The sequence below is a fragment of the Podarcis liolepis genome, assembly GCF_965112155.1.
Source record: "Podarcis liolepis genome assembly, chromosome: 2".
Taxonomy (NCBI): Eukaryota; Metazoa; Chordata; class Lepidosauria; order Squamata; family Lacertidae; genus Podarcis; species Podarcis liolepis.
The window spans coordinates 109,735,402-109,762,081 of NC_139555.1; the positions used below are offsets into that span (position 1 = coordinate 109,735,402).

The following is a 26,680-nucleotide window of genomic DNA, read 5'->3' on the forward strand; positions in this document are numbered from 1 at the left end:
CTTCACTTCCCATGCTTTTCTTTTTTACTGCAAAGGCTTCCAATGGAGAAAGCCACCACAGGGTTTTACGTTCAACCAGTGTTTTGTATCTATTCCAAACTTCGTATAATGATTTCCTAATGGTGTGATTTAAAAAACCTCTTACAAATTTTATTTTATTTTTTTATAAAATTTTTATTGATTTTACAAATTTTTAAAGACAAACAAACAACTAAAAAGACATACAAACATGTATAGTTTCATAGCATTTTTTCATAAACCTATTTTCCGGGACTCCCCCATACCCCCCCTTCCTGCATCCCAATGTCCACAATTTTTAAGCAACTTCTGAATGTTCCTTTCCAACCTCTGTCATCTTAGTCTTTTCTATAATCTAATCTTATGTCACTGTATCCCTTTTTTCCCCTAAAAACCTCGACATTCTAACATTCATCAAGTTTATAGTAGTCCTTAAGATAACTTTTGAATTTTCTCCATTCTTCTTCCGCCGTCTCTTTTCCCTGATCACGGATTCTGCCTGTCATCTCGGCCAGTGTCATATAGTCCATCACTTTCATCTGCCATTCTTCCAGAGTGGGTAGATCTTGTGTCTTCCAATACTTTGCAATGAGTATTCTTGCTGCTGTTGTAGCATACATAAAAAAAGTTCTGTCCTTCTTTAACACCAATTGGCCGACAATGCCCAGGAGAAAGGCCTCTGGTTTTTTAAGAAAAGTACATTTAAGTACCTTTTTCATTTCATTATATATCATTTCCCAGAAAGCCTTAATCTTCGGGCATGTCCACCAAAGGTGGTAAAAGGTACCTTCAGTCTCTTTACATTTCCAACACTTGTTATCAGGCAAATGGTAGATCTTTGCTAGCTTGACTGGGGTCATGTACCACCTGTAAGTCATTTTCATAATGTTTTCCTTTAAGGCATTACATGCCGTGAATTTAATACCGGTGTTCCACAACCACTCCCAGTCAGCTGACATAATGTTATGACCAATGTCCTGTGCCCACTTAATCATGGCCGATTTAACTGTTTCATCTTGTGTATTCCATTTCAGCAACAAGTTATACATTCTTGATAAATTCTTAGTATTGGGTTCTAACAATTCAGTCTCTAATTTTGATTTTTCCACTTGAAAGCCAATTTTCCTATCCTGTTTGAAAAACTCCATTATTTGACGATATTGAAACCAATTTTGTACTTTATGTTTCATTTTCTCATGACTTTGTAATTTCAGTTTATCTCCCTCTTGTTCCAAGATTTCCCAATACTTCGGCCATCCGACCTCCATATTGAGTTTCTTCACTGCCTTAGCCTCCACAGGAGACACACATCTAGGGGTTTTGTTTTCCAACAGATCTTTGTATCTTATCCAAACATTAAACAATGCCTTTCTAACAATGTGGTTTTTAAAGGCCCTATGCAGCTTAATTTTATCATACCATAGATATGCGTGCCAACCAAATGCATTATTGAAACCTTCCAAATCCAAAATGTCAGTGTTCTCGAGGAGCATCCACTCTTTCAGCCAGCAAAACGCTGCTGCTTCATAGTACAATTTTAAGTCCGGCAGGGCAAATCCCCCTCTTTCTTTGGCATCTGTCAATATTTTAAATTTTATTCTGGGTTTTTTGCCCTGCCAGACAAACTTCGAAATATCTTTCTGCCACCTCTTAAAACATTCCATCTTGTCAAGAATCTGCAAGGTCTGAAACAAAAATAACATTCTAGGCAATACATTCATCTTAATTACTGCAATTCGGCCTAACATTGATAATTTCAACTTTGACCATATTTCTAGATCTTTTTTAATTTCTGACCAACATTTTTCATAATTATCCTTATACAAATTCAGATTTTTAGATGTCAAATAAACCCCTAGGTATTTCACCTTCTTAACCACCGTCAACCCTGTCTCCTCTTGGAATTTCTCCTTCTCCATATCTGTTAGGTTTTTTTCCTAAGACTTTAGTTTTTTGTTTATTCAACTTAAATCCAGCTACCTGGCCAAACTCTTGGATTATTTCTAACACCTTTTTTGTACTAGTGTTTGGCTCTTGCAATGTCAATACTAGGTCATCTGCGAATGCTCTTAACTTGTAATGTTTAGCTCCGACCTGTACACCTTTAACCTGCTGGTCATTTCTAATCATATTCAGCAACACCTCCAGAACCGAAATAAAGAGCAATGGGGAAATTGGGCACCCCTGTCGTGTTCCCTTTTCAATCTTAAGTTCCTCAGTTATTACATTATTTACAATCAACTTAGCTTTTTGTTCAGAGTATATTGCACCCATACCATTCTCAAAACCTTGGCCTACCCCCATCCCATGAAGATTCTTTTTCATAAAACTCCAAGAAATATTGTCAAAGGCTTTCTCCGCGTCCACAAAAATCAACACTGCTTTAGAGTTTATATCCACCTCTAACTTCTCCAAAATATCTATTATGTTCCTTACATTATCTGCTAGGTGTCTTTTTGGGAGAAAGCCTGCTTGGTTCTTATGAATCTTTTCCATCAACACTTTTTTAAATCTTTTTGCCAAAATGTCTGCAAAAATTTTGTAATCCACATTAAGTAATGATATTGGGCGGTAGTTCTTCAATTGAGTCTTTTCAGTCTCTGTCTTTGGTATGAGTGAGATATATGCTTCTTTCCACGATTCAGGTGCCTTCTTTCCCTCTAAGATCTCGTTGCAAACTTCCTTTAACGGTTGAATTAACCACTCCTTCAAAGATTTGTAATATCTGGAAGTCAATCCATCTGGTCCTGGAGATTTGCCCAGTTGCATATTCTGAATGGCACCCTCTATCTCTTGTTCTGTTATTCTCTGGTTCAGATCCATCCTACTTTGATGAGAGATTTTTTGTAATCCATATTTATCGAGGAATTTATCTATATCTTCTTCATTTTGTAATCCTTGGGCATAGAGTTTTTTGAAATAACTCAAAAAGCAATTTCTAATCTCGTTGGGTTTGGATATATTCTTTCCCTCCACTTCTAAGCTTATAACTGTATTCAGTTTCTGTCTTTTCTTCAATTGCCATGCCAGAAGTTTACCACATTTGTCTGCCGATTCAAATGTCTTTTGTCTCATTTGCTTTATCTTCCATTCAATCTCTTGGTTCATCAATTCCATATATTGTGCTTGGTATAACTTAATCTCTCTCAAAATCTCCTGGGACTTTGGTTTTACTCTTAATTTTTTCTCTCCTTCCTTTATCTTTTCCAAAATCTTTTCCTTTTTCTCATTCTGTTTTCTCCTCTTTATTGAGTTCTGTTGGATCAAAAAGCCCCGCATCACAGCTTTACTTGCATCCCAGATCACTCTTTTTTCCACATCGGCCCTCAAATTTATTTCAAAATAGTCCTTTAAAGTTTTTTGGGCCTTCATAAGGATCTCCTTATCTCGAAAGAGGGTGTCATTCATCTTCCATCTAAATTGACCAGTTGTTGTAAGTTTCATTTCCATTTTCACGGCGTTATGGTCGGAGCAGGTTTTTGGGCAGATTTCTACCTTCTTGATCTTCGGAGCCATCCCACTAGTGATCCAGATTTGGTCGATTCTGGTCCAGGTCGTCATTGCTTGGGAGAAAAAGGTTCCCTCTCTCTCCAGAGGGTTCCTTGTTCTCCATATGTCTATTAAGTCCATATTTTCCGTCATTTCAAAGAAAGACTTAGGGAGTCTTCCTTCCTTGGTAACTGTCAGTCTTTGTGCCTTATCCATGTTAGTGGAGACCACACCATTCATGTCCCCCATAATTATCATATTGTAATCCAAATAGTCCGTCAGAGTTTCATGAAGTTTCTTAAAGAATTCTGCTTTACCTTCATTTGGTGCATAGATTCCAACTATCAGAAATTTTTGTCCTTGTACTTGTATCTCAACTGCCAAATATCTTCCTTGTTCATCTTTAAACATCATTTTTGGGGCCCACTTCTCTTTTACATAGATCACAACTCCTCTTTTTTTAACTTTGTCTGATGAGATAAATTCTTGTCCTAGTCTTTTATTTATAAGTAGTCTCCTATGAGCTCTGGTTATATGGGTCTCTTGTAGGCATATCAAGTCCAGTTGTTCTCTGTTCAGAATATGAAAAACTTGTCGTCTCCTCAAAGGCATATTGAGGCCATTACAATTCCAACTAAGGAATTGCAGGGCCATCTTGTTATTTTTCTAACACTCCTCCAACAGCTCCAAGTTGTTGCTCTTCCTCTGATGGTGGTGGTTTGTGTCCAAATGAAAGATTCAGAATATCTAATGCTCTCCTCTGTTCTGCAAGTGGGTCCACAGTTCCCTTCTGTAAGTCCTCTCGGTTTCTTTCCAAAAATTTCTCTTTATCTTGTATAGTCTTTATTTTCACCTTCTTCTCCTTGTAATCGAAGGACAGCCCCTGTGGAAATTCCCACCTGAAAAGTATAGCGTTCTTCTTTAACAGATAGACCAAATCCTTGTATAAAGCTCTCAGGTCGAGGATGTATTTAGGAATGTCTTTAAAAATCTGTACAGCTGAATTTCCAAATTGCAAGGCCTTTTCAAAGTGTAGTCTTAATATTTTGTCTCTTTCTTCCTTGGATCTAAGTGTAATCAAACAGTCTCTCGGAGTCTTTCTATTCTGTTTTTTACCCAGTCTAAACGCTGTTGTAATTTTAAATTCGTCTTCCTGCAAATCTTCCCAACAGTCAGCAAACTCTTGTGTTAAAAACTCCACGAGATTGTCACCTTCATTCTCTGGAATTAATCTCAATTTCAAATTCCTCTCTTTTCTCTGCAATTCCCACAGAGCCAGAGTTGCGTCATGTTCATGCACCTTTTTAACGATCGGTTCTAGGTTCTCTTGAGTCTCTCCAGCAATAGCTCTAGCTTCTTCCGCAATTTTACGTGTAGTAGAATTTTCCTCGACCAATTTATTTATAGATTCTGTGTTCTGGTCTAATCTTGCTGATATTTCTGTTAGTTTTTGTGTATTTTCTGAAGTCTGTTTTGTTAAAGTCTCCAAGGATTGGTTTATCTTAAGTAAGGCTTGTGTCACAGCATCCATGGAGACCGTTGTCACTTTTTCTTGTCCTGTTGTTCCTGAAGGTCCTGCTGGGGTTGCGCCTGTGATCGAGCCTCTTTTCTTTAATTGCTGTTGCTGCTGCTGCTGCTGCTGGTACTGTTGTTGTTGTCTAGTCTTAGCTCTTGTGGCTACCTCTTCTTGTGAACCACTCATGTCAAGGTCGTTTCCCACGGGAACTGTTTCCCGATGGAAAGTTCCACTGTCTTGAGCTGTGTCAGCTTTTGCTTTACCCTCTAGGGGGAGCAAATCAAAATGTCCGGGTACAAAGGCAAAGAGAATATCCAAATACGTAGAACAAAGGAAGAAAAGTTTAAAACAAGTATAGCAGGAGGCTTGTAAATAAAAGTTGCCACAGATTCCCAATAGATACTGTCTCAGCCTGCTCTGGTATACTGTAACCAAACAGTGCAAAACTTGTGTCACAATGTAACTTTCACAGGAAGAAGTCAGTTCAGTGTCCTATTGTCTTGCTAGGCAGACCGTTTCAGGTTATTGAGACAGCAGAGAGTTTTTCTTTTAAATAAATCATGCAGTTACTAATGTCTCTCTCGCCTCCCCTCTGCCCTGCTAGCTAGAGGGGAGATCTGAAGTCCAGATGTCAGGTTTAGTTAATCAAAAGCAATGTCCCATACGAATGCAGCTTTACATTTTCGTTGCTTTCACTTTCATGCAGTCGGGGGAAGGCAGGCTTCCTTAATTTTTCACTTCCCCGTTTTCAGCCAAATTTCCAGAATTTAGTTACAAATAGACGTTCCGTTTTACTCACGGGTTTTTTCTGTCCGAAATTTACAGGAAGGAATCGGCGCTCTCCACTAATAGCGACGCGGCTTCACCCTGTGGGCTGGGTAGCGATTCTCAGCACCGCGCTCCCCCGATGTCGTTCCAGAGCCTTTAAAAAGGCTCTTTCTGCGGTAAAGGGGGGGCGCTCCTGGTGCCCACCGAATCTCCTCGTTCACCGGCTTTCGCACCGGTGATTTTAGGGGTCCCCCGCTTGCCGTAGCGGGACAGACCCGAACTCGCAGGGCAGTCCTTTTCCGGAGCTCGGAAAGAGGACCGCCATTAGCGCTGGCGCCGACCGGAAGTCTAAAAAACCTCTTACAAATTTTAACCAGCAGTTCCTTGTTTTAATGTTTATTGTTGCCAAAAGAATCTAAATTTTTCTTGCTTCCCCTGCCTCCTTAAAAAAAGTCCCTTTGGATTTTCACGTTCCTGATATTCATCATTGCCTCATTTTATTATAATACACATGCGCAACAAGCACTGGCATTTTCTGCTGAATAAGTTCTGATGCCTACCGCGTTCTGTTACATTGTGTTAGTTGTGCATGTTGGGAACCTGTGTTACATGCAGCCATTTGCATCATGTGGCGACTCATGTTCTAGCTTTCTGCTGTATCTTTGTGATTCCCATATTAGCTGTATTTCTGCCCCAATTGGGAGGTGGCAACTTGCAAGATAGCCAGTTTCATAAAGCACAGGCTACCATAACTTCTTTATTAGAAGCATACTCAAGGATTTAAAGGGGTACACATTGTTACATTTATTGTGGCCCTTTGGGCAACTGCCACAAGGCCACTACTGCCCATACCATGCCAGCCTTAGGAAGGGGGAAGGGACAGGCAGACAGAAGGAATTCCCAAAGGTGTTTGAAAATGGGTGGAGGCTCTTGGGAAGCGGGTGCCCAATAGGGGCTTCTACAGGGGCAACAGAATGTTTTGGGCAGAATCCCTGCAGGGGCTCTGACACGCCCTTGACTTCTTCCTTCCTCCCAGGAAGCTACAACTTGCCCTGGCTTCTGTGTTCCTGAAGAAGTTGAACCTGCAAACCTGGTCAGGATGGACGGAGGAAGATGGACAGTTGACCTGGTCAAGCTGTCTCCTGCATCCCTCCCCACAACCTTTGAGCATCCCCTCCCGGGACCCTCGGAGAAATCTGGTGAGTTTCAGGGGAGAGGAGATGGGAACATGGATGGCTGGATGGTGGAGGGAGAAAGAGGAAAAGATGGAGAGGAGGCCAAAGGCAGGAAGAAGGGAGGGAGGGAGGGGTGAGGCCTTCTCCAAAGCAGCTCTTTGTTTTTGGAATCTCTGGTGTTATTTCCACTGCAGGATTAAGTGACGATAATGATGTTGTACACCAATCCAGAAAAATAGGTGAAGGGGGCTATGGAAACGCTTCCTGTCATTAATTATATTTCATATATTTAAATAGTTTATGTTATTTTTATTTTTTTAAAGACTGGGTCAGAGTAATACATTCCACCAGCATCCAAATACAGTAGATGCATGCACCTCCCCAGTTCCGTGGGCTTTCGAGACAAAGGACCTGTTATCATGATACACAGTTCATGTGGCTGGAGGCTCTGCACATAGGATTGGGCATATGAAGACTGAGGGTGGCCAGTATTATAACCAAATAGTGTAAACTTGCCATTCTTACAGACGGATTGTGTGTGAGAGTGAGTGAGTGGGATAATAATTTATAGCGCCCCTGTAATTCTGTTTTTTTAATAATTTTTTTATTGGTTTTACAGAATTTTTAAAACAATACAAACATATAAAAAGACATACAAGCACGTATAATTTCATAACCTTTTTTTCATAAACCTTGTTTCTCGGACTCCCCCATACCTCCCCTTTCTGCATCCCAATGTCCAAAATTTTTCAGCAACTTCTAATAATTCTATTAGGGATATGTCTTCCTAGTCTTTCCTTCAATCTAATCTTATATCGCTGTAACCCTTTCATTCTCAAAGCCTCAACATTTTAACTTTCATCAAATTTGTAATAGTCCTTAAGATAGATTTTAAATTTCTTCCAATCTTCTTCCGTCGTCTCCTTCCCCTGGTTGCGGATTCTGCCAGTCATCTCAGCCAATGTCATATAGTCCATCACTTTCATCTGCCATTCTTCCAGAGTGGGTAGCTCTTGTGTCTTCCAATACTTTGCGATGAGAAGTCTGGCTGCTGTAGTAGCGTACATAAAAAAGTTTCTGTCTCCTCCACATGCAGCTGCTGGGTGACCTTGGGCCAGTCACACTTCTGTGAAGTCTCTCAGCCCCACTCACCTCACAGAGTGTTTGTTGTGGGGGAGGAAGGGAAAGGAGAATGTTAGCCGCTTTGAGACTCCTGAAGGGGAGTGAAAGGCGGGATATCAAATCCAAACTCTTCTTCTTCTTCTTCTTTAAGACCAATTGGCCGACAATGCCCAAGAGGAAGGCCTCTGGTTTCTTAGGGAAAGTACATTTAAGTACCTTTTTCATTTCATTATATATCATTTCCCAGAAGGCCTTAATCTTTGGGCACGTCCACCAAAGGTGATAAAAAGTACCTTCAGATTCTTTACATTTCCAACACTTATTGTCAGGCAAATGGTAAATCTTTGCTAGCTTGACTGGGGTCATGTACCACCTATAAATCATTTTCATAATATTTTCCTTTAAGGCATTACATGCCGTGAATTTTATCCCGGTGTTCCACAACCATTCCCAGTCAGCAAACATAATGTTATGACCAATGTCCTGTGCCCACTTAATCATAGCTGATTTAACTGTTTCATCTTTTGTATTCCATTTCAGCAGCAAGTTATACATTCTTGATAAATTCTTAGTATTGGGTTCTAACAGTTCAGTTTCTAATTTTGATTTCTCCACCTGGAAGCCAATTTTCTTATCTTGTTTGTACACCTCCATTATTTGATAATAATGGAGCCAATCTCGTACCTTGGGTTTCATTTTCTCATGACTCTGTAGCTTCAATTTATCTCCTTCTTGTTCCAAAATTTCCAAATACTTTGGCCATCCGGCCTCCATATTGAGCTTTTTCAATGCTTTAGCCTCCAAGGGTGACAACCATCTAGGGGTTTTATTTTCCAACAAATCTTTATATCTTATCCAAACATTAAACAATGCTTTTCTGACAATATTATTTTTAAAGGCCCTATGCACCTTAATTTTGTCATACCATAAATATGCATGCCAACCAAATGCATTATTAAAACCTTCCAAGTCCAAAATGTCTGTATTTTCGAGGAGCATCCACTCTTTCAGCCAGCAAAACGCTGCTGCTTCATAGTACAATTTTAAGTCCGGCAGGGCAAATCCCCCTCTTTCTTTTGCATCTGTCAATATTTTAAATTTTATTCTGGGCTTTTTGCCCTGCCAGACAAATTTCGAAATGTCTTTCTGCCACCTCTTAAAACAATCCATCTTGTCAAGGATTTGCAAAGTTTGGAACAAAAATAACATTCTAGGCAATACATTCATCTTAATAACTGCAATTCGGCCTAACATTGATAATTTCAAATTTGACCATGTTTCTAAATCTTTTTTGATTTCTGACCAACATTTTTCATAGTTATCTTTATACAAGTTCAAATTTTTAGATGTTAAATAAACCCCTAGGTATTTCACCTTCTTAACCACTGTCAGGCCTGTTTCATTCTGGAATTTCTTCCTCTCCATAACTGTTAAGTTTTTCTCCAAAACTTTAGTCTTTTGTTTATTCAATTTGAATCCAGCCACCTGGCCAAATTCTTGAATTATTTCCAACACCCTTTTTGTACTAGTGTCTGGCTCTTGTAAAGTAAGTACCAAATCATCTGCAAAAGCTCTTAACTTGTAGTGTTTTGCCCCGACCTGTACACCTTTAACTTGCTTGTCATCTCTAATCATATTTAGCAAAACCTCCAGGACTGATATAAAAAGCAATGGGGAAATTGGGCACCCTTGTCGTGTCCCTTTTTCTATCTTAAATTCTTCAGTTACTACGTTATTTACAATCAGTTTCGCTTTTTGTTCAGAATATATCGCACCCATACCATTCTCAAATCTTTGGCCTACCCCCATCCCACGAAGATTCTTCTTCATAAAACTCCAAGAAATGTTGTCAAAGGCTTTCTCCGCGTCCACAAATATCAGCACAGCTTTAGTATTTATTGTCAGGGAACTGCCATCGGAGGAACAGGTGGGGGAAGGGCTCACAGAGGCTGGGAGGGAGTCAGCAGCGAAAGCAGGGACCAGCAGGGGGAGAGATGGGTCTCTGGAGGAAGGTCTCATGAATGCGGAGAGAGACGCAGCAGCTAAAGCAGGAACTAGCAGGGAAGAGGGAGGGCTCAGGGAGACGTCCAGCGAGAACAGCGGGGAGGTGTCAGAAGCTCCCATAGGGAGACCCATTCCTCGCAGGAAGCTGTCACGTCGTGAATCCAGGAGACGTGTTTCCGTTAAGGAGCTTCTATGCTGGAAGCGCTTCTGAAAACAACCACTGTCGGAATCTGGAAGTGACTAGGGCAGACATGTTTGAGGAGCTCTGTCACACACAGAGGTTTGTGGAGTTGCACAAACTCTGAGGGACCACGATTTTACGCACAAGCAGCTAATCATCCCATCACAGCATTCCGACAGTCTCTGTAAGCTGCCTGTGCAAAAGAAGGCATCATGAGCGACCCAGCCGGAACCGGAGAGGCAGGAGTTGGAGCGGGTCCAAGCTTGGAAGAAAGGTACCGAGCGTTGGAAATCCAACTGGCGCTGCAGACGGCGAGGCTGGAGGAGAGAAGGGCTCAGGATGCAGACAAGAAGGGGAGAGCCACCCAGTTCAACAGAAAGGTACCAGGATTGGTGCAGAAATTTGGGGGGGACCCCAAGGACTACCATGCCTTTAGGACAGAGATGCAATATGCCCTTAATGTGCAGTTTGATGAATTCCCTGATGAGGAATCGCGAGTTGCTTTCGTGATTGGGCATCTTGAGAGGGGGGCGAGGGACTGGGTTCGACCCCTGATGGCAACGCACAATGACATCCTAAAGGACACCATGAAGTTCTTTCGTGCCATGGATCTCATGTTTTCCAGCGATATTGAGGAGGGAGTGGTGCGCAGACAGCTAATGGCTTGCAAGCAGGGAGGCCGATCTGTCCGTGAGTACTGGACTGAGTTCACCATGCTGGTTCACAGATTGGGGTGGGACTTATCGGCGGCACCCATTCAAATGCTATTTGAAGAAGGTCTTTCTTCGGCTGTGAAAGACGAACTCTCCAGGGGTCCCAGGGCGGATTCTATGGACCAGCTGACCAAATCTGCGCTGACCATAGGAGCGCGCCAGGAGGCGAGAGCTTTGGAGAGGCGGGAAGGGAAGGGGGAACGTTGGAAGGAGTTCCGCATTCCTGACATTCCAGAGACAACTTTCCCGCCGGCAGAGCCGATGGAAATCGGAACAGCGCGCGCGTGCGCAGTTTCAAAGCCCAGTAAGGAGGGAAAAGGCGCCCGGAAATGCTATCTCTGCCAACAGCCAGGTCACTTTGCCAGAGTCTGCCCCCAGAGGAAGGAATGGCAAGGGATGGTGGGAGCTGTTGAGGGAGGAGAGGAGGGAAAACCGGAGCAGGTAAAAGCCAACGCCTGGTTGCCACAGTCGGGGCACAGCAGCCAGGCCAAAGAGCAGTGAAAGTGCCCGTGCCAGAAGCCCCTAAACCTGCCCTAGTGATAGAAGTGTCGCTGGAGCTGCAAAATGGACACCCCCTAAAGATAAAGGCGCTGTTGGACTCAGGCAGCTCCTGCAATTTCATGAGCAAAGAGTTTGCAGCTGAACACCATCCCTTTAAGCAACCCCCTGCAGGTGACCACGATCGATGGCAGGGAGTTGTTGGGAGGAGAAGTCAGCTTGCAGACCGTCCCAATGATAATGAAGGTGGCAAGGCACACAGAACTGATAGCGTTTAATGTGGCCACCTTGGGAGGAGCTCCTATTATTTTGGGGATGAGCTGGCTAGCGTTACATGATCTACTGGTGGGCTGGCATCAGAGAGTGGTTTCCTTTGGTTCAGCACATTGCTTAGAACACTGCAAAGGGGAAAAGGGTTCAGCAGGGGCCCAAGCCACCCTAGCAGGGACGGAAGTAATGGAGAAAGTGAAGGTACCACCACAATACGCAGATCTCAGCGACGTGTTCAGCGAGAAGGAAGCTGACCAACTACCCCCGCATAGGCCCTTTGACTGTCAAATCAATTTACTCCCTGGGGCACAGCTTCCTGTAGGCAAGTGGTATGCCATGTCAGACAGAGAAATGCAGGAGCTAAGAGAGTTTATTGACAAGAACCTGAAGAGAGGCTTCATTCGAGAGTCCAGAGCGGTGGGAGGTAGCCCAGTGTTTTTTGTGGATAAAAAAAACACGGACAAGACAAGCCGAGACTTGTATGTGACTTCAGGGCCTTAAACGCAGTGTCAGAACCCTTGGCTTTCCCTATGCCCAGGATTGACGACATTTTGACCAGGGTGCGGAAGGGAAAGATTTTTACAAAGCTGGACCTAAGGGGGGCGTACAACCTGATACGTATAAGGAAAGGGGATGAATGGAAAACCACCATGTTCACCCCTTTGGGGGCATTTGAATATCTCGTTATGCAATTTGGCTTACAAGCAGGCTCGGCCTGTTTCCAGTCGTTTATGAACCACGTACTGGGGCCTTTGCTTTACAAGAATTGTGTGGCCTTCCTAGATGACGTGTTGGTGTATTCTGAGAATGAGGAGCAGCATGTGAGAGACGTCAGAGAAGTGTTGAGCAGGCTGCAAGCCAACAGGCTGTGGGTGAAACTGGAGAAGTGTCAGTTTCATACCAAGGAGGTGGAATTCCTGGGGTACCGCCTGTCAGACAAGGGATTGGCCATGGATCCCGGCAAGGTCCAGGCAGTGCTGGAATGGAAAACACCCAAAACCAAGAAGGATGTGCAGAGGTTCCTAGGGTTTGGGAACTTTTATCGTAAGTTCATCCGAAACTTTGCACACCTGACGGCGCCCATTACGGACTGTCTCAGCAGTAAGAAGAAATTTGTTTGGACTGCGGAGGCGGAGCGAGCGTTTGAGGAACTGAAAAGGGCCTTCGCCTCTGAAGGACAACTTCTGCATGTGGATTTACAAAAAAAGCTGAGAGTCGAAACAGACGCATCAGACAGAGCTATAGGGGCGGTGCTTCTTCTGCAGCCAGGGAAGGAGGAGTCAGAGTGGAGACCGTGTGCGTTTTTTTCGCGAAAGCTGAACAAATCCGAGAGGAACTACACGGTGTACGACAGAGAACTTCTTGCTATTCATGAGGCTTTCCGGAGATGGAGGCACCTGCTAATTGGTGCACAACATAAGGTGCAAGTGTGCACTGACCATAAGAACCTAGAGTATTGGAGAACTGCGCGAGTGCTCAACCAACGGCAGTTGAGATGGGCCCAGGAGTTCTCCAAATTTAACTTTGAGATTTGTTACGTGCCAGGCCCAGAGAACGTTAGGGCGGACGCTCTCTCACGCAAACCTGAATATTTGGAGGGGGAGGGAGCACCCGAAGAAACGCATGTCATTCCAGAGGACCGCTGGGTGTGTGGGGCGGCATTGGTGGGGCAAAGGGAACTGGTAGAGGGAACGGTGCATGATGAATACGCCCAGGACAAACTCAGGGGTCTCAGGAGGGAGGGAGACAAACCCGGGGGTTTTGAGGAGAGAAACGGGGCGTTGTATTACAAGGGAGCGTTATATATACCTGAAGGTGATTTGAGGGAGAAGGTACTCAAGCAACTGCACGATAGCCCCACAGCAGGGCATTTTGGGCAACACAAAACCATGTGGCTGGTTACCAGGGAATTTTGGTGGCCCAAGGTCAGGGAAGATGTGCGGGAGTATGTGAGAGGGTGTGACCAATGCCAGCGAGCCAAGGGGGAGAGGCGGGCACCGGCAGGGTTATTAGAACCCCTACCCACACCGGAAAGACCATGGGAAGCAGTGGCCATAGATTTCATGACTGATCTGCCAAGGTCCAGAGGGAAAACAGCCATCATGGTTGTGGTAGACCTGTTAACCAAAATGGCCCACTTTATAGCCTGCTCACATGCGGTCACGGCAGAAGAAACCGCTAAATTGTTTGTAGAAAATGTGTTTAGGTTGCATGGCGCCCCCTTGAGGGTGGTTTCAGACCGAGGGAAACAATTTACTTCCAGGTTCTGGAGGAAGCTCATGAGCTTACTGCATGTAGAGGTCAATTTTTCAACTGCCCGGCACCCTGAAACCAACGGGCAGGCGGAAAGAGCCAATGGCATCCTCCAGCAATATTTGAGGTGTTATGTGAATGACAGAGAGAATGATTGGGTGGAGAAGCTGGCGTTGGCAGAATTTGCCTACAACAATGCGGAGAACGTGTCCACGGGGATGAGCCCCTTTTTGGCTAATTACGGGTGCCATCCCCGAGCTTTCCCAGGGGGGGAAGGGGAGAACTGGAGCGTTCCAGCTGCCGAACAGTTCGTAGACGAAATGGAAGCAATCCATCGCCAGCTCCAACTTAACTTAGACAGGGCCAAGGAGGAATATAAGAGGCAGGCAGACAAAAACAGAAGAGAAGGTGAAACCATTAGGGTGGGGGACCAGGTGTGGCTGTCAACCCAAGGGTTACCATTCAAAGGGGGTTGTAAGAAGTTAAGACCCAAAAGACTGGGGCCATTTGAAGTCACGCAACAGGTCAACCCAGTGGCTTTCAGACTCCGGTTACCGAACCACATGAAGCTGCACCCAGTTTTCCACAGGTCGTTGCTGTCACCGTATAAAGGGGACAGAGCGGGGAGGGTCACTGGGGGACCAGCAATGGAGGAGAGGGAACACAGCTACCATGTAGCGGAGATTCTCGATTCCAGGTGGAAGGGAGATCAAGTAGAGGATTTGGTAACGTGGGAAGGGGAACCGGAGTCGGAAAACACCTGGGTCATGGCAGAGGATGTCAATGACGAGGTTTTAATAGAAACTTTTCATCAGAGGTTCCCACGTAAACCTCAGCCAGTGGCGAGGTTCCGGAGGGAATACTTTGCCACCACCGACAACGAAGAAGAGTTGGAGGGGTTCACTGATTCCGAGGAGGAGGAGGATTCTGCGAGCCGGAACGGAGACTGATGGAGGGAAATGTTCGAGACGTCTGAAGATGAAGAGGATTCTTTTCGGGGTTTTACCTCCTCACCGCCCAGAGGAGAGGGAATGGGCGGGGGTGAAGGGGGCCCTGGAGGGGAGGTGGATGTCAGGGAACTGCCATCGGAGGAACAGGTGGGGGAAGGGCTCACAGAGGCTGGGAGGGAGTCAGCAGCGAAAGCAGGGACCAGCAGGGGGAGAGATGGGTCTCTGGAGGAAGGTCTCATGAATGCGGAGAGAGACGCAGCAGCTAAAGCAGGAACTAGCAGGGAAGAGGGAGGGCTCAGGGAGACGTCCAGCGAGAACAGCGGGGAGGTGTCAGAAGCTCCCATAGGGAGACCCATTCCTCGCAGGAAGCTGTCACGTCGTGAATCCAGGAGACGTGTTTCCGTTAAGGAGCTTCTATGCTGGAAGCGCTTCCGAAAACAACCACTGTCGGAATCTGGAAGTGACTAGGGCAGACATGTTTGAGGAGCTCTGTCACACACAGAGGTTTGTGGAGTTGCACAAACTCTGAGGGACCACGATTTTACGCACAAGCAGCTAATCATCCCATCACATTTATATTCAGCTCCAATAGTTCCAAAATGTCTATTATATTCCTCACATTGTCTGATAAGTGCCTTTTTGGGAGAAAGCCAGCTTGGTCCTTATGAATCTTCTCCATCAACACTCTTTTCAATCTTTTTGCCAAAATGTCTGCAAAAATTTTGTAATCCACATTAAGTAATGATATTGGGCGGTAGTTCTTAAGCTGAGTCTTTTCAATCTCTGTCTTTGGTATGAGTGTAATATAAGCTTCTTTCCACGATTCTGGCGCCTTTCCCCCCTCTAAGATCTCATTACAAACTTCCTTTAATGGTTGTACCAACCACTCCTTCAGTGCTTTGTAATATCTGGAAGTCAATCCATCTGGTCCTGGAGATTTGCCCAATTGAATATTCTGAATGGCACCCTCTATCTCTTGTTCTGTTATTCTCTGATTCAGATCCACCTTACTTTGATGAGAGATTTTTTGTAGTCCATATTTTTTAAGAAATTCCTCTATATCCTCTTCCTTCTGTGGTCCTTGTGAATATAATCTTTTAAAATAACTTAAAAAGCAATTTCTGATCTCATTCGGCTTAGATATGTTCTTTCCATCCACTTCTAGGTTTGTAACTGTATTTAATTTCTGTCTTTTCTTCAATTGCCAGGCCAGAAGTTTGCCACATTTATCCGCAGATTCAAATGTCTTTTGTCTCATTTGCTTTATCTTCCACTCAATCTCTAGATTCATCAATTCCATGTATTGTGTCTGATATAACTTAATCTCTCTCAAGATCTCCTGGGACTTTGGTTTTGATCTTAATTTCTTCTCTCCTTCTTTTATCTTTTCCAAGATCTTTTCTTTCTTCTCATTTTGCTTTCTCTTTTTTATTGAATTTTGTTGAGTTAGAAATCCTCGCATCACAGCTTTACTTGCGTCCCAAATCACTCTTTTTTCTACATCTGTTCTTAGATTTAGTTCAAAATAGTCCTTCAAGGTTTTTGGGGCCTTTCTGTAGATCTCCTCATCTCGAAATAGGGTGTCATTCATCCTCCATCTAAATTGACCAGTTGTTGTAGGTTTCATTTCCATCTTCACGGCGTTATGGTCAGAGCAGGTCTTCGGGCAGATTTCTATTTTCTTAATCTTTGGGGCCAGTCCACTAGTAATCCAGATTTGGTCAATTCTGGTCCAGGTCATCATTGCTTGAGAGAAGAAGGTTCCCTCTCTTTCGAGAGGGTTCCTTGTTCTCCAAATATCTATCAAGTCCATATTTTCAGTCATTTCAAAAAAGGTCTTCGGAAGTCTCCCTTCCTTAGAAATTGTCTTTGTGCTTTATCCATATTTGTAGAAACCACACCATTCATGTCTCCCATAATTACTACATTATAATCCAAGTAGTCCATCAGAGTTTCATGCAGCTTCTTAAAGAATTCCGCTTTTCCTTCGTTTGGTGCATAAATTCCAACAACTAGTAATTTTTCTCCTTGTATTTGTATTTCAATTGCCAAATATCTTCCTTGTTCATCTTTAAACATCATTTTTGGAGTCAATTTCTCTTTTGCATAGATGACCACTCCTCTTTTCTTAACTTTGTCAGATGAAATAAATTCTTGTCCTAATCTTTTGTTTATAAGTAATTTCCTGTGTATCCTAGTCACATGGGTTTCTTGTAGGCAAATCAAATCCAATTGTTCTTTTTTCAAAATATGAAAAACTTGCCGTCTTTTCAAAGGCATGTTCAGTCCATTACAATTCCAACTAAGGAATTGCAGGGCCATCTTGCTATTTCACTATTACACCAAGTTGTTGCTCTTCCTCTGTTGGTAGATTCAATCCAAATGATAGATTCGAAATATCTACCACTCCTTTTACCTCTGAAGTTGGGTCTACCGTTCCCTTCTGTAAATCCTCTTGGTTTTTCTCCAAAAATTTCTCTTTGTCCTGAATTGTCTTTATCTTAACTTTCTTTCCCTTGTAGTTAAAGGACAGTCCTTGTGGAAACTCCCACCTAAAAAGTATGTTGTTCTTTTTCAGCAGGTAGACCAGATCTTTATAAAAGGTTCTCACCTCAAGAATGTATTTGGGGATGTCCTTAAAGATTTGTATATGAGAATTTTCAATTTCCAAGGCCTTTTGATAATGTAGTTTCAATATTTTGTCTCTTTCTTCCTTGGATCTGAAAGTAATCAGACAATCCCTCGGAATCTTTCTGTTCTGTCTCCTGCCCAATCTGAATGCTGTTATGATCTTGAATTCTTCCTCTTGCAAATCTTCCTGCCAAAAGTCAGAAAGCTCTTGTGTAAGGAACTCCACAAGGCTATCTCCTTCACTTTCTGGAACTGATCTTAATTTCAGGTTTCTCTCCTTTCTCTGTAATTCCATCAAAGACAGGGTCGCATCATGTTCATAGACCTTTTTAGCAATCGGTTCTAGTTTCTCCTGTGTCTCTCCAGCAATGTTTCTGGCGTCCTCTGCGATTTTACGTGTTGCAGAGTTTTCTTCAATCAGCTTATTTATAGATTCTGTATTAGATGTCACACTTTTCGTATTCAAGTCCAATCTCGCTGTTAGTTCTGTTAATTTTTGTGAATTTTCTGTACTCTGCTTTGTCAAAGTCTCTAAAGATTGATTTATCTTGAGTAACGCCTGTGTCATTGACTCCATGGAGGCAGCTGTCACTTTTTCCTGCCCAGCTGCTCCTGTCGGAGTTAAACTTGAAATTGTGCCTCTTTTCTTTTGTTGCTGTTGCTGCTGTTTAGCTTTAGCTCTGGTAGTTATCTCTTCTGCTGGGCCACTCATGTCCCAAGGATGTTCCCACAGGAACAATTCCCTGATGGAAAATCCCACTGTCTTAAACCGTGTTCTGCAACTGTTACTTTCAGCCCTCTAGAGGGAGCAAAACAAAATGTCCAAGTGAAGGAAGCAAAAAAGTAAGAAACAAAGAAACCAGGAAACTTGAATATATATGCTGCGACACTTTTTTTCCAGTAGTTACTCTGTCAACACAATCCAATATACTGTAACAGCAAAGTCCCAAAACTTTGTATCAAGCAAAACTTCGACCATGTAACTTTCCCACAAGTTTCTAAAATCAGTTCACTGCCCTGGTATCTTATTTGGCAGTCCGTTTCAGGGGATTAAGACAGCGGAAGGCTTTTCTCTTTTAAGTACTGTATTTTTTGCTCTATAAGACTCACTTTTTCCCTCCTAAAAAGTAAGGGGAAATGTGTGTGCATCTTATGGAGCGAATGCAGGCTGCACAGCTATCCCAGAGGCCAGAAGAGCAAGAGTGATTGTTGCTTTCACTGCGTAGCAATCCCTTTTGCTGTTCTGGCTTCTGAGATTCAGAATATATTTTTTCTTGTTTTCCTCCTCCAAAAACTAGGTGCGTCTTGTGGTCTGGTGCGTCTTATAGAGCGAAAAATACGGTAAATCATGCAGGCTCCTAGTATTACTTTTTCCTCCCCTCTGCCCTGCTTGCTAGAGGGGAGATTTATATCCAATGCCAGGCTTAAACAATTCTGGGATACTTCATACTGTTGCAGCTTTAAAGTTCCATTGCTTTATCTGTCATGCAGTCGGGGGAAGGCAGACTTCCTTAATTTTCACCTTCCCCGTTTTCAGCCAAATTTCGGATTTAAATTTTAAGGTTCCAAATAGTCGTTCAATCTTACGGGTTTTCCAGTCCAATTTCAATTTACAGGAAGGAATCGGTGCTCTCCGTTCATGGCGCCGCCGCTTCGCGAGCTGGGTTGCGACTCTCAGCTCCGCGCTCTCCCAATGCCGTTCCGGAGCCTTTAAAAAGGCTCCTTCGCAGTAAGGGGGGCGCTTCTGGTGCCCACCGAGTCTCCTTGTTCCCAGGCTTCCGCGCCTGTGATTTTAGGGGTCCCCCACTCGCCGTAGTGGGTAAGACCCGAACTCGCGAAGCAGTCCTCCGGAGCTCGGAGGTAGGACCGCCATTAAACGCTGGCGCCGACCTGTAATTCTGTCCCTCCATAAGCTTACATGGAGCTACAGTGGTACAACCTTGGTACAAATTTCAAAATAAGTGCACAAAACCAACAAAGAGACTCACAGGTTTATAGTGGCACCAGCATTCCTAATCAAGAGTCCCCTTTGTCAGACTGCAGCCCACAAAAGCTTAGGTCATAATACCTTTATGAGCCTTTTAGGCCTGCAAAAGATGAATAAACAGAAGCACAGGAGACAGTGACTGCCAGCAACTAGGGTAGCTTGAAAAAAATGATTAGACTGATGTCTGTGCTCTGCCCTCGTGGTCCTAGGCAATAATGCTTCTTAATACTAGTTTCTGGAAAGTACAGGAGGGCAGAGGACTCTTGGGCTGAAATCTTGCTTGTTGGTTTCCCACAGGCTTCTGCTTGGCCACTGTGAAAACAGGATGCTGGACTAGGTGGGCTTTTTCCCAATGCAGTAGGCTCTGTTTAGGGTCTAATATATTGCAATATTTTTACACTTACGTGTGGCATAAGAACATTTCAGTTTTACTTCTTACTCATAGGCGAGACTGCTGTTGGAGCCTGAGATCATTTCCTCACTTGAAAAAGAAAAAGGCAGGTGTGTCTTATAAGCCAGTTCCACCGTAGATATCTATTATAAAATGATGGTGCTTTCTTAAGTGTGAATGGAGTGATCTGTTACGATATAGAAGCAATGCAGCTGCGAGCTGCTAGTTTGAAAACATCACATGATGTTGGGACTGTCCGTGGGAAACAGAGGGCACCGGAATTAGCTCAGAGTGCAATATGAGCTGTACAGGAAGTGTTTGTCTCTCGACTGCTGGAGTTTGAAGAGAGCAGTCATGTTTTTTTGTAACGCTGCAAAGACAGAAATAAAGGCATGTAAATACGTTTCTGTCTGTCTCTTTCCCCTGCCGGGGGGCAACAAAGAGGGGGGGTATTCTCACGCTGAGAAGGATCGCCTATCGCGACCTCTGCCTGGATCTTGCTGAGGAATGCAGACAGGGAGGTCAACAGGAGACCAAGCCGGGTGCCTGGGAGTGTTGACAGTTTCTCCTGATAAAGGCTTGATTTCCGACATGATCATGGGTTGCTCTTGCCATTATCTCATCTTTATTCCTAAAAATTTGGAACATGGAGACAGTGGACAATGGAGTGAAAATAAGAGAAGGTGCACATGGGACTTCACATGTGTTCAGTTCCTTTTTTGTCTTTTTTAAAAGTCTAACAGGATTCTCTCCCCCCCCCCACTCCCAAACAGGTGAGGAAGACGATGGTCAGAATTCTACGGAGCCATCTGTGAATTCATTGGGAAGAACAAAGAAACAGTTTAAATGCAGGGAATGTGGAATGTGCTTTAGTCACTGTGGAAGAATGAGGATACACCAAGGAACTCATATGGGGGAGAAAACATTTGAATGCATGGAGTGTGGAAAGAGCTTCGATAAAAGTGGAACATTTAGAATACATCAACGAACTCACACGGGGGAGAAACCATTCAAATGTATTGAATGTGGAAAGAGCTTCAGTCAAAGTGGAAACCTTAGAATACATCAACAAACTCACACAGGGGAGAAACAATTTACATGCATTGAATGTGGAAAGAGCTTCAGTCATAGTGGAAACCTTAGAATACATCAACAAACTCACACAGGGGAGAAACCATTTAAATGTATTGAATGTGGAAAGAGCTTCAGTTGTAGTGGTTACCTTAGAATACATCAACGAACTCACACGGGGGAGAAACCATTTACATGTATTGAATGTGGAAAGAGCTTCAGTCATAGTGGAACACTTAGAATACATCAACAAACTCACACAGGGGAGAAACCATTCAAATGTATTGAATGTGGAAAGAGCTTCAGTAAAAGTAGTCACCTTAGAATACATCAACGAACTCACACAGGGCAGAAACCATTTAAATGTATTGAATGTGGAAAGAGCTTCAGTCGTAGTGGAACACTTAGAATACATCAACAAACTCACACAGGGGAGAAACCATTTAAATGTATTGAATGTGGAAAGAGCTTCAGTTGTAGTGCTGACCTTAGAAAACATCAACGTACTCACACGGGGGAGAAACCATTTACATGTATTGAATGTGGAAAGAGCTGCAGTCAACGTGGAAACCTTAGAATACATCAACAAACTCACACGGGGGAGAAACCGTTTAAATGTATTGAATGTGGAAAGCGCTTCAGTCATCGTGGAGCCCTTAGAAGCCATCAACGTACTCACACGGGGGAGAAACCATTCAAATGTATTGAATGTGGAAAGAGCTTCAGTTGTAGTGGTTACCTTAGAATACATCAACAAACTCACACAGGGGAGAAACAATTTACATGCATTGAATGTGGAAAGAGCTTCAGTCGTAGTGGAACACTTAGAATACATCAACAAACTCACACAGAGGAGAAACCATTTAACTGTATAGAATGTGGAAGGGGCTTCAGGCGTAGTGGTCACCTTAGAAGACATCAACAAACTCACACGGAGAAACCATTTAGTTGCATTGAATGTGGAAAGAACTTCAGTCAAAGTGGAGACCTTAGAATGCATCAACAAACTCACATGGGAGAGAAACCATTTAAATGTATTGAATGTGGAAAGAGCTTCAGCCGTAGTGAAAACCTTAGAAGACATCAAAGAACTCACACAGGGGAGAAACCCTTTAAATGCATCGAATGTGGAAAGAGCTTCAGTCAAAGTGGAGACCTTAGAATACATCAACGAACTCACACAGGGGAGAAACCATTTAAATGCATTGAATGTGGAAAGAGCTTCAGTCGTAGTAGAACACTTAGAATGCATCAACAAACTCACATAGGGGGGAAATTGTTTAAATGTAGGGAGTGTGGTAAGAACTTCAGTCAAAGTAGACACCTTAGGAAACATCAGCTAACTCACACAGGGGGGAAACCACAGATGTAGGGAATGTGGAAAGAGCTGCAGATGCAGTGGAGTCCTTCCTTAATATTCATAAGAAATTCACACAGATGAAAAGCCATATAAATGTATGCAGTGTTCCACTCAGTTTTCACTCTTTGCTTCATATCAAGAAACTCATAAAGACAGGAATCATATTTAAATGCATGGAACCTGTGTGATGTTCTGGTGTTTGTATTGAAATTTGTATACACACATATATGTGTTAAAGTAATGAGGAGATTTCACCCCTCCCATATCCAAGAATCTGCTGATGTTCTCTGCTTATTCTCTAGAGTGGAGGGGCGGTTTCTGCTCTCTACTTATTTTGCTCCAACCTCACATCAAAGAGAGAGAGACTGAGTTTTAGAGAGAGTGAGATAAGGTTGCTGCTAAGAGCAGCTGCAGAAACTCAGTGCAGTTCAGCATTTTTCATTTAGACCTCATTTAGCTCTGTATATAGTTGTGTATTATAGTTGTAGATAGAATAAAGAAGATATTCTACAGAGCTGCTCTCCGAGTCGTTTATGCTCTGCTATACTCTGCTGTGCGACGACTGTCTTCTTGTTGGAGTGAATCCGGTGCTCACAACTCTAAGCTGTGAGTCCATAGCACTTTGACCTGTTCCTGTATAGAAGGTGGTCTCTGGAAGTGCTACCCACCTCGCCTAGCCCAGTCGGGGCTGAAGTGGATGAGTCCAGTTGGTGGCTCAAGGGCGATGCTGACAAGTCACATATAGTAAATGTACAAAATAACTTGCTAGTTGTTGCTAGATAAAAAGGGGGAGAGTGTGAATCTGGAATGTTCAAGGTGTGTGATGAATCTGTTGAGTTTTGACCTCCGCCCTTCAATGCCAAAGTGATGGGCTGCCTTGTCTTGTGGATCAGCATCTCTCAGGCTTCAGGGAATTGGCTTCCTTCCCCCTTGGCCGTAGATAAGCAGAACAAAGGGAAAGGAGTCTTCTTACCCGTTAGAAACTTTTATGATCCCAGCGAGAGAACAAAGAACCCGTCTTCTAGGAATGGCGGTGCTCCCAATGAAGAAGTCCACCCCCTCACATCCCTAGTCACCCCCGTCACTTCTGCGTCTCCTAACCTGAGCCTGTACCCGCTGTGCTTTCTGTTCTGCCACTTTTGCAACTCTCCTTGACCTTGGGGAAAGTGGATAGATGCTTTCCAGAGACAGTGAATCTGTTATCTCCCCCCCCCGAGTTTCTTCTCCAAGCTGTTCCCCATCCAGTATTTCCCAGCTTTTGCCTTCTGATTGGCTTCCCGCTCCTCCCCTGCTCGGGTAGCGAGCCCATTTGGGCTTGCCCATGAAGGCTGATGGATCCTGATAGATTCCATCAGGCCTTGCGGGACCCTGCTCCTCCTGGCGACTCATTAGATGACCTTGTCGAGGACTGGAATAACCGGCTATTGGCAGCGATCGATGAGGTCGTCTAAGCACCCTCTGTGACCCCATCGAAACCGGGCCCCTTGGTTTACTGAAGAGCTCCAGAAAATGAAGCGGGATGTGAGACGGCTAGAGCAAGTATGGCGACGGACTCGTGACGGAGTTTCAAGAACATCTTATAGGACACTTATGAAAGCCTATGAGATGGCTGTGAAAGCTGCTAAGAAATCTTACTTCGCAGTTTCCATTGCATCTGCTAGCTCTCACCTGGCACAACTTTTTAGAATAATTAGGTCGATAACGTCCTTAGGAGGACAACCAAATTTAAGCACAAATTCGACCCATAGCTGTGAGGCATTCGCGAGCTTTTTTGTGAAGAAAGTCCTGTTGCTCCGCCGTGACCTCCCTGCCAATTTAGATACATTGACTGAACTGGAGGCCCCTCGACTGTCTTCGAGTCCAGTGTTGGACCATTTTGATCGGATATTCCCTGCTGATGTGGATAGATTCCTCCAAGCTGGTAGGCCCACCACCTGCCTCCTCGATCCGTGCCCATCTTGGCTGATTAGGGCATGTCCAGATGTCGCGTGAACCCCCTGGTTGAAATTATCAATTTGTCCCTTGGCACGGGGACATTCCCAGGGGAACTGAAGGAAGCAGTGGTGTGTCCACTCTTAAAGAAAACGTCACTAGATCCTTTAGACCTATCCAATTACCGCCCAGTTTAAAATCTTCCATATCTGTTGCTGAACAGCTTGGTAGGTTTCTGGAGGAAACATCGGATTTAGATCCATTTCAGTCTGGGTTCCGTCCTGGTTTCGGGACCGAGACTGCTCTGGTTGCCCTAACAGATGATCTCCATAGACAATTGGATCGAGGCGGGTCAGGACTGCTGATTCTTTTAGATTTGTCAGCAGCCTTTGACATGGTCAATCATGATCTTCTGGACCACCGCCTTGCTCACATGGGGATAAAGGGCATAGCCCGTAAATGGCTGGTCTCTGGTCGGGGACATAGGGTGGCGCTAGGGAGGGAGATGTCGTCACATTATTCCTTGGTGTGTGGAGTGCCGCAGGGCGCAATCCTCGCCCCAATGCTTCTTAACATCTTTATGCACCCCCTTGCCCAGATTATCCAGAGCTTTGGGCTGGGCTGTCACCAATATGCTGATGACACTCAGCTCTATCTGCTGATGGATTGCCACACCGACTTGGCCCTGGACACACTGACCAGATGCTTGGAAGCTGTGGCTGGATAGTTTCATTGGAGCCAATTGACACTAAATCCTTTGAAGACAGAGGTCCTATGGCTGGGTCGGGATGGCATGGGAATGAGGGACCAACTCCCTTCTCTTGAGGGGGCCCAATTAGTGCCATTGCCTTCCATTAAGAAGAGTTTCCATGGACTTCCGGAGGCGGCGCGAAACAAGCAATGGCGGTCCTCTTCAGTCTCTGAAGAGGGGCTCCGCAGGAAAGGATCGTTCGCTACGGCACAGCGACGATCCATTAAGAAAAACCACGGGCAGAGTGAGCCCGTGGCCGTGGGACTCTGCGGGCACCTGGAGCGACCCCCAAAACGAAGAAGGGACCCCGTAAGGGGCTCCGGAAGCGCGGAGGGGAAGCGGTGCTGTGAGTTCATCGCTCTTTCTGCGGGAGCGAAGCCGCGCGGCTGCTGCTGATGAGCGCTGACCTTTCTTCCTGAAACATTGGACTCTAAATTATCTACTCGTGAGTAAGAACTACTCTATTTTGGATTACAAATTCTGAATTTGGCTGAAAGCGGGAGACGAAAAAGAGGAAGTCCGTCTTCCGGCAATGCTTAAGATCAAAGGCAAAGAAACGGACAAGCTGGATGCAATTTAAAGGGATTATAAATTTAGAAGTATCGTGCGCTGGTGGGAATTGGCAACTGAAAGGAAAAGGCAAGTTTCTTCTTTTTATTGTGTTGATTTAAACTGGGGACCCTCTTCTTTCTGTGGATTATAACACCTTAAGAACCAAATCGCGGGCTGACAGAAGGAAAGAGAGCTGTCATTGCGGATACTATATTTAAAACTGAAACTGTTACATTGAGGAGCTTTTGGAAGATACAATTAAGTAACTGTAGCTTGCACCTTTTGGATGAGACTTTGTGGCAACCTGGGAAGGGCTCTGCAAGTTGAAAAAGTTTGAAGGACTATTGTTAAACTATTTGGCTGCAGGGATCTTAATGGCGGACAAATTTCTCTCTTTCTTTCCTGAACTGCAACAACACTCCCTCTAGTGGAACTGGGGATATATAAATTCCTGGGAACAAACTTTATTTTGACTCTCTGCTGTTTTGTTAACTACACTGGGGAACTGTCTTTCCCATGGGACAATAGACAATTTGACCTTGACTCATAGACAGGTGTGGAATGAGTGGCCCTCCGAAAACAAGATCTGCAAAAGCGAAAGCAGGGAAAGGCCAACTTGTGCAAACAACTTTGACTTCTCAGCCACGCAGATCATCAGTCTCAGCTGTATTAAAGGAAGCTGAACAGCCAACATCAGAGGATATGGCTGCAGGAGGATCTGATACTCTTCTAAAAGAAATGCTAGAACAATTTGCAATTTTAAATAAGAAGGTGGATGACCAAACAGCAAAAATTGACCTAGCCACATCCTCTATTACAAAACTGTCTGAACAAGTGGCACAACATTCACAAGTAATTGGAAATCTCAAAGAAGCAACTTCCGAGAATCGGAAATTGGCTGAGGCTGCCAACTTAAAAGCAGATCAAGCAAATCAGAAAGTGGAAGAAATAAAAGGGGAGGTAAGGCCACTACACAAGCATATTAGTGACCAGCAGGCCTACCTGTCTATGGTGGAACTGAGAAATCGGGAAAATAATTTGAGACTAC

General features: G+C 44.0%; 2 protein-coding genes across 2 annotated transcripts in view; one reads left to right on the plus strand and one right to left on the minus strand.

The window, feature by feature from the left end:
* Positions 1–22,909, plus strand: part of LOC310701684 (uncharacterized protein) — a 62,246-nt gene extending 39,337 nt beyond the window's left edge. The window contains exons 2-3 of the mRNA XM_083492954.1: positions 6,828–6,990; positions 20,740–22,909. Coding sequence (XP_083349080.1) covers positions 6,891–6,990; positions 20,740–22,409 — 1,770 coding nt within the window. The 5' untranslated portion in view covers positions 6,828–6,890 and the 3' untranslated portion in view covers positions 22,410–22,909. The remainder of the gene's footprint in view (positions 1–6,827; positions 6,991–20,739) is intronic.
* The window catches only part of NRM (nurim), a 43,483-nt gene that overhangs the window by 6,665 nt on the left and 10,138 nt on the right, over positions 1–26,680 (minus strand). The window lies entirely within an intron of this gene.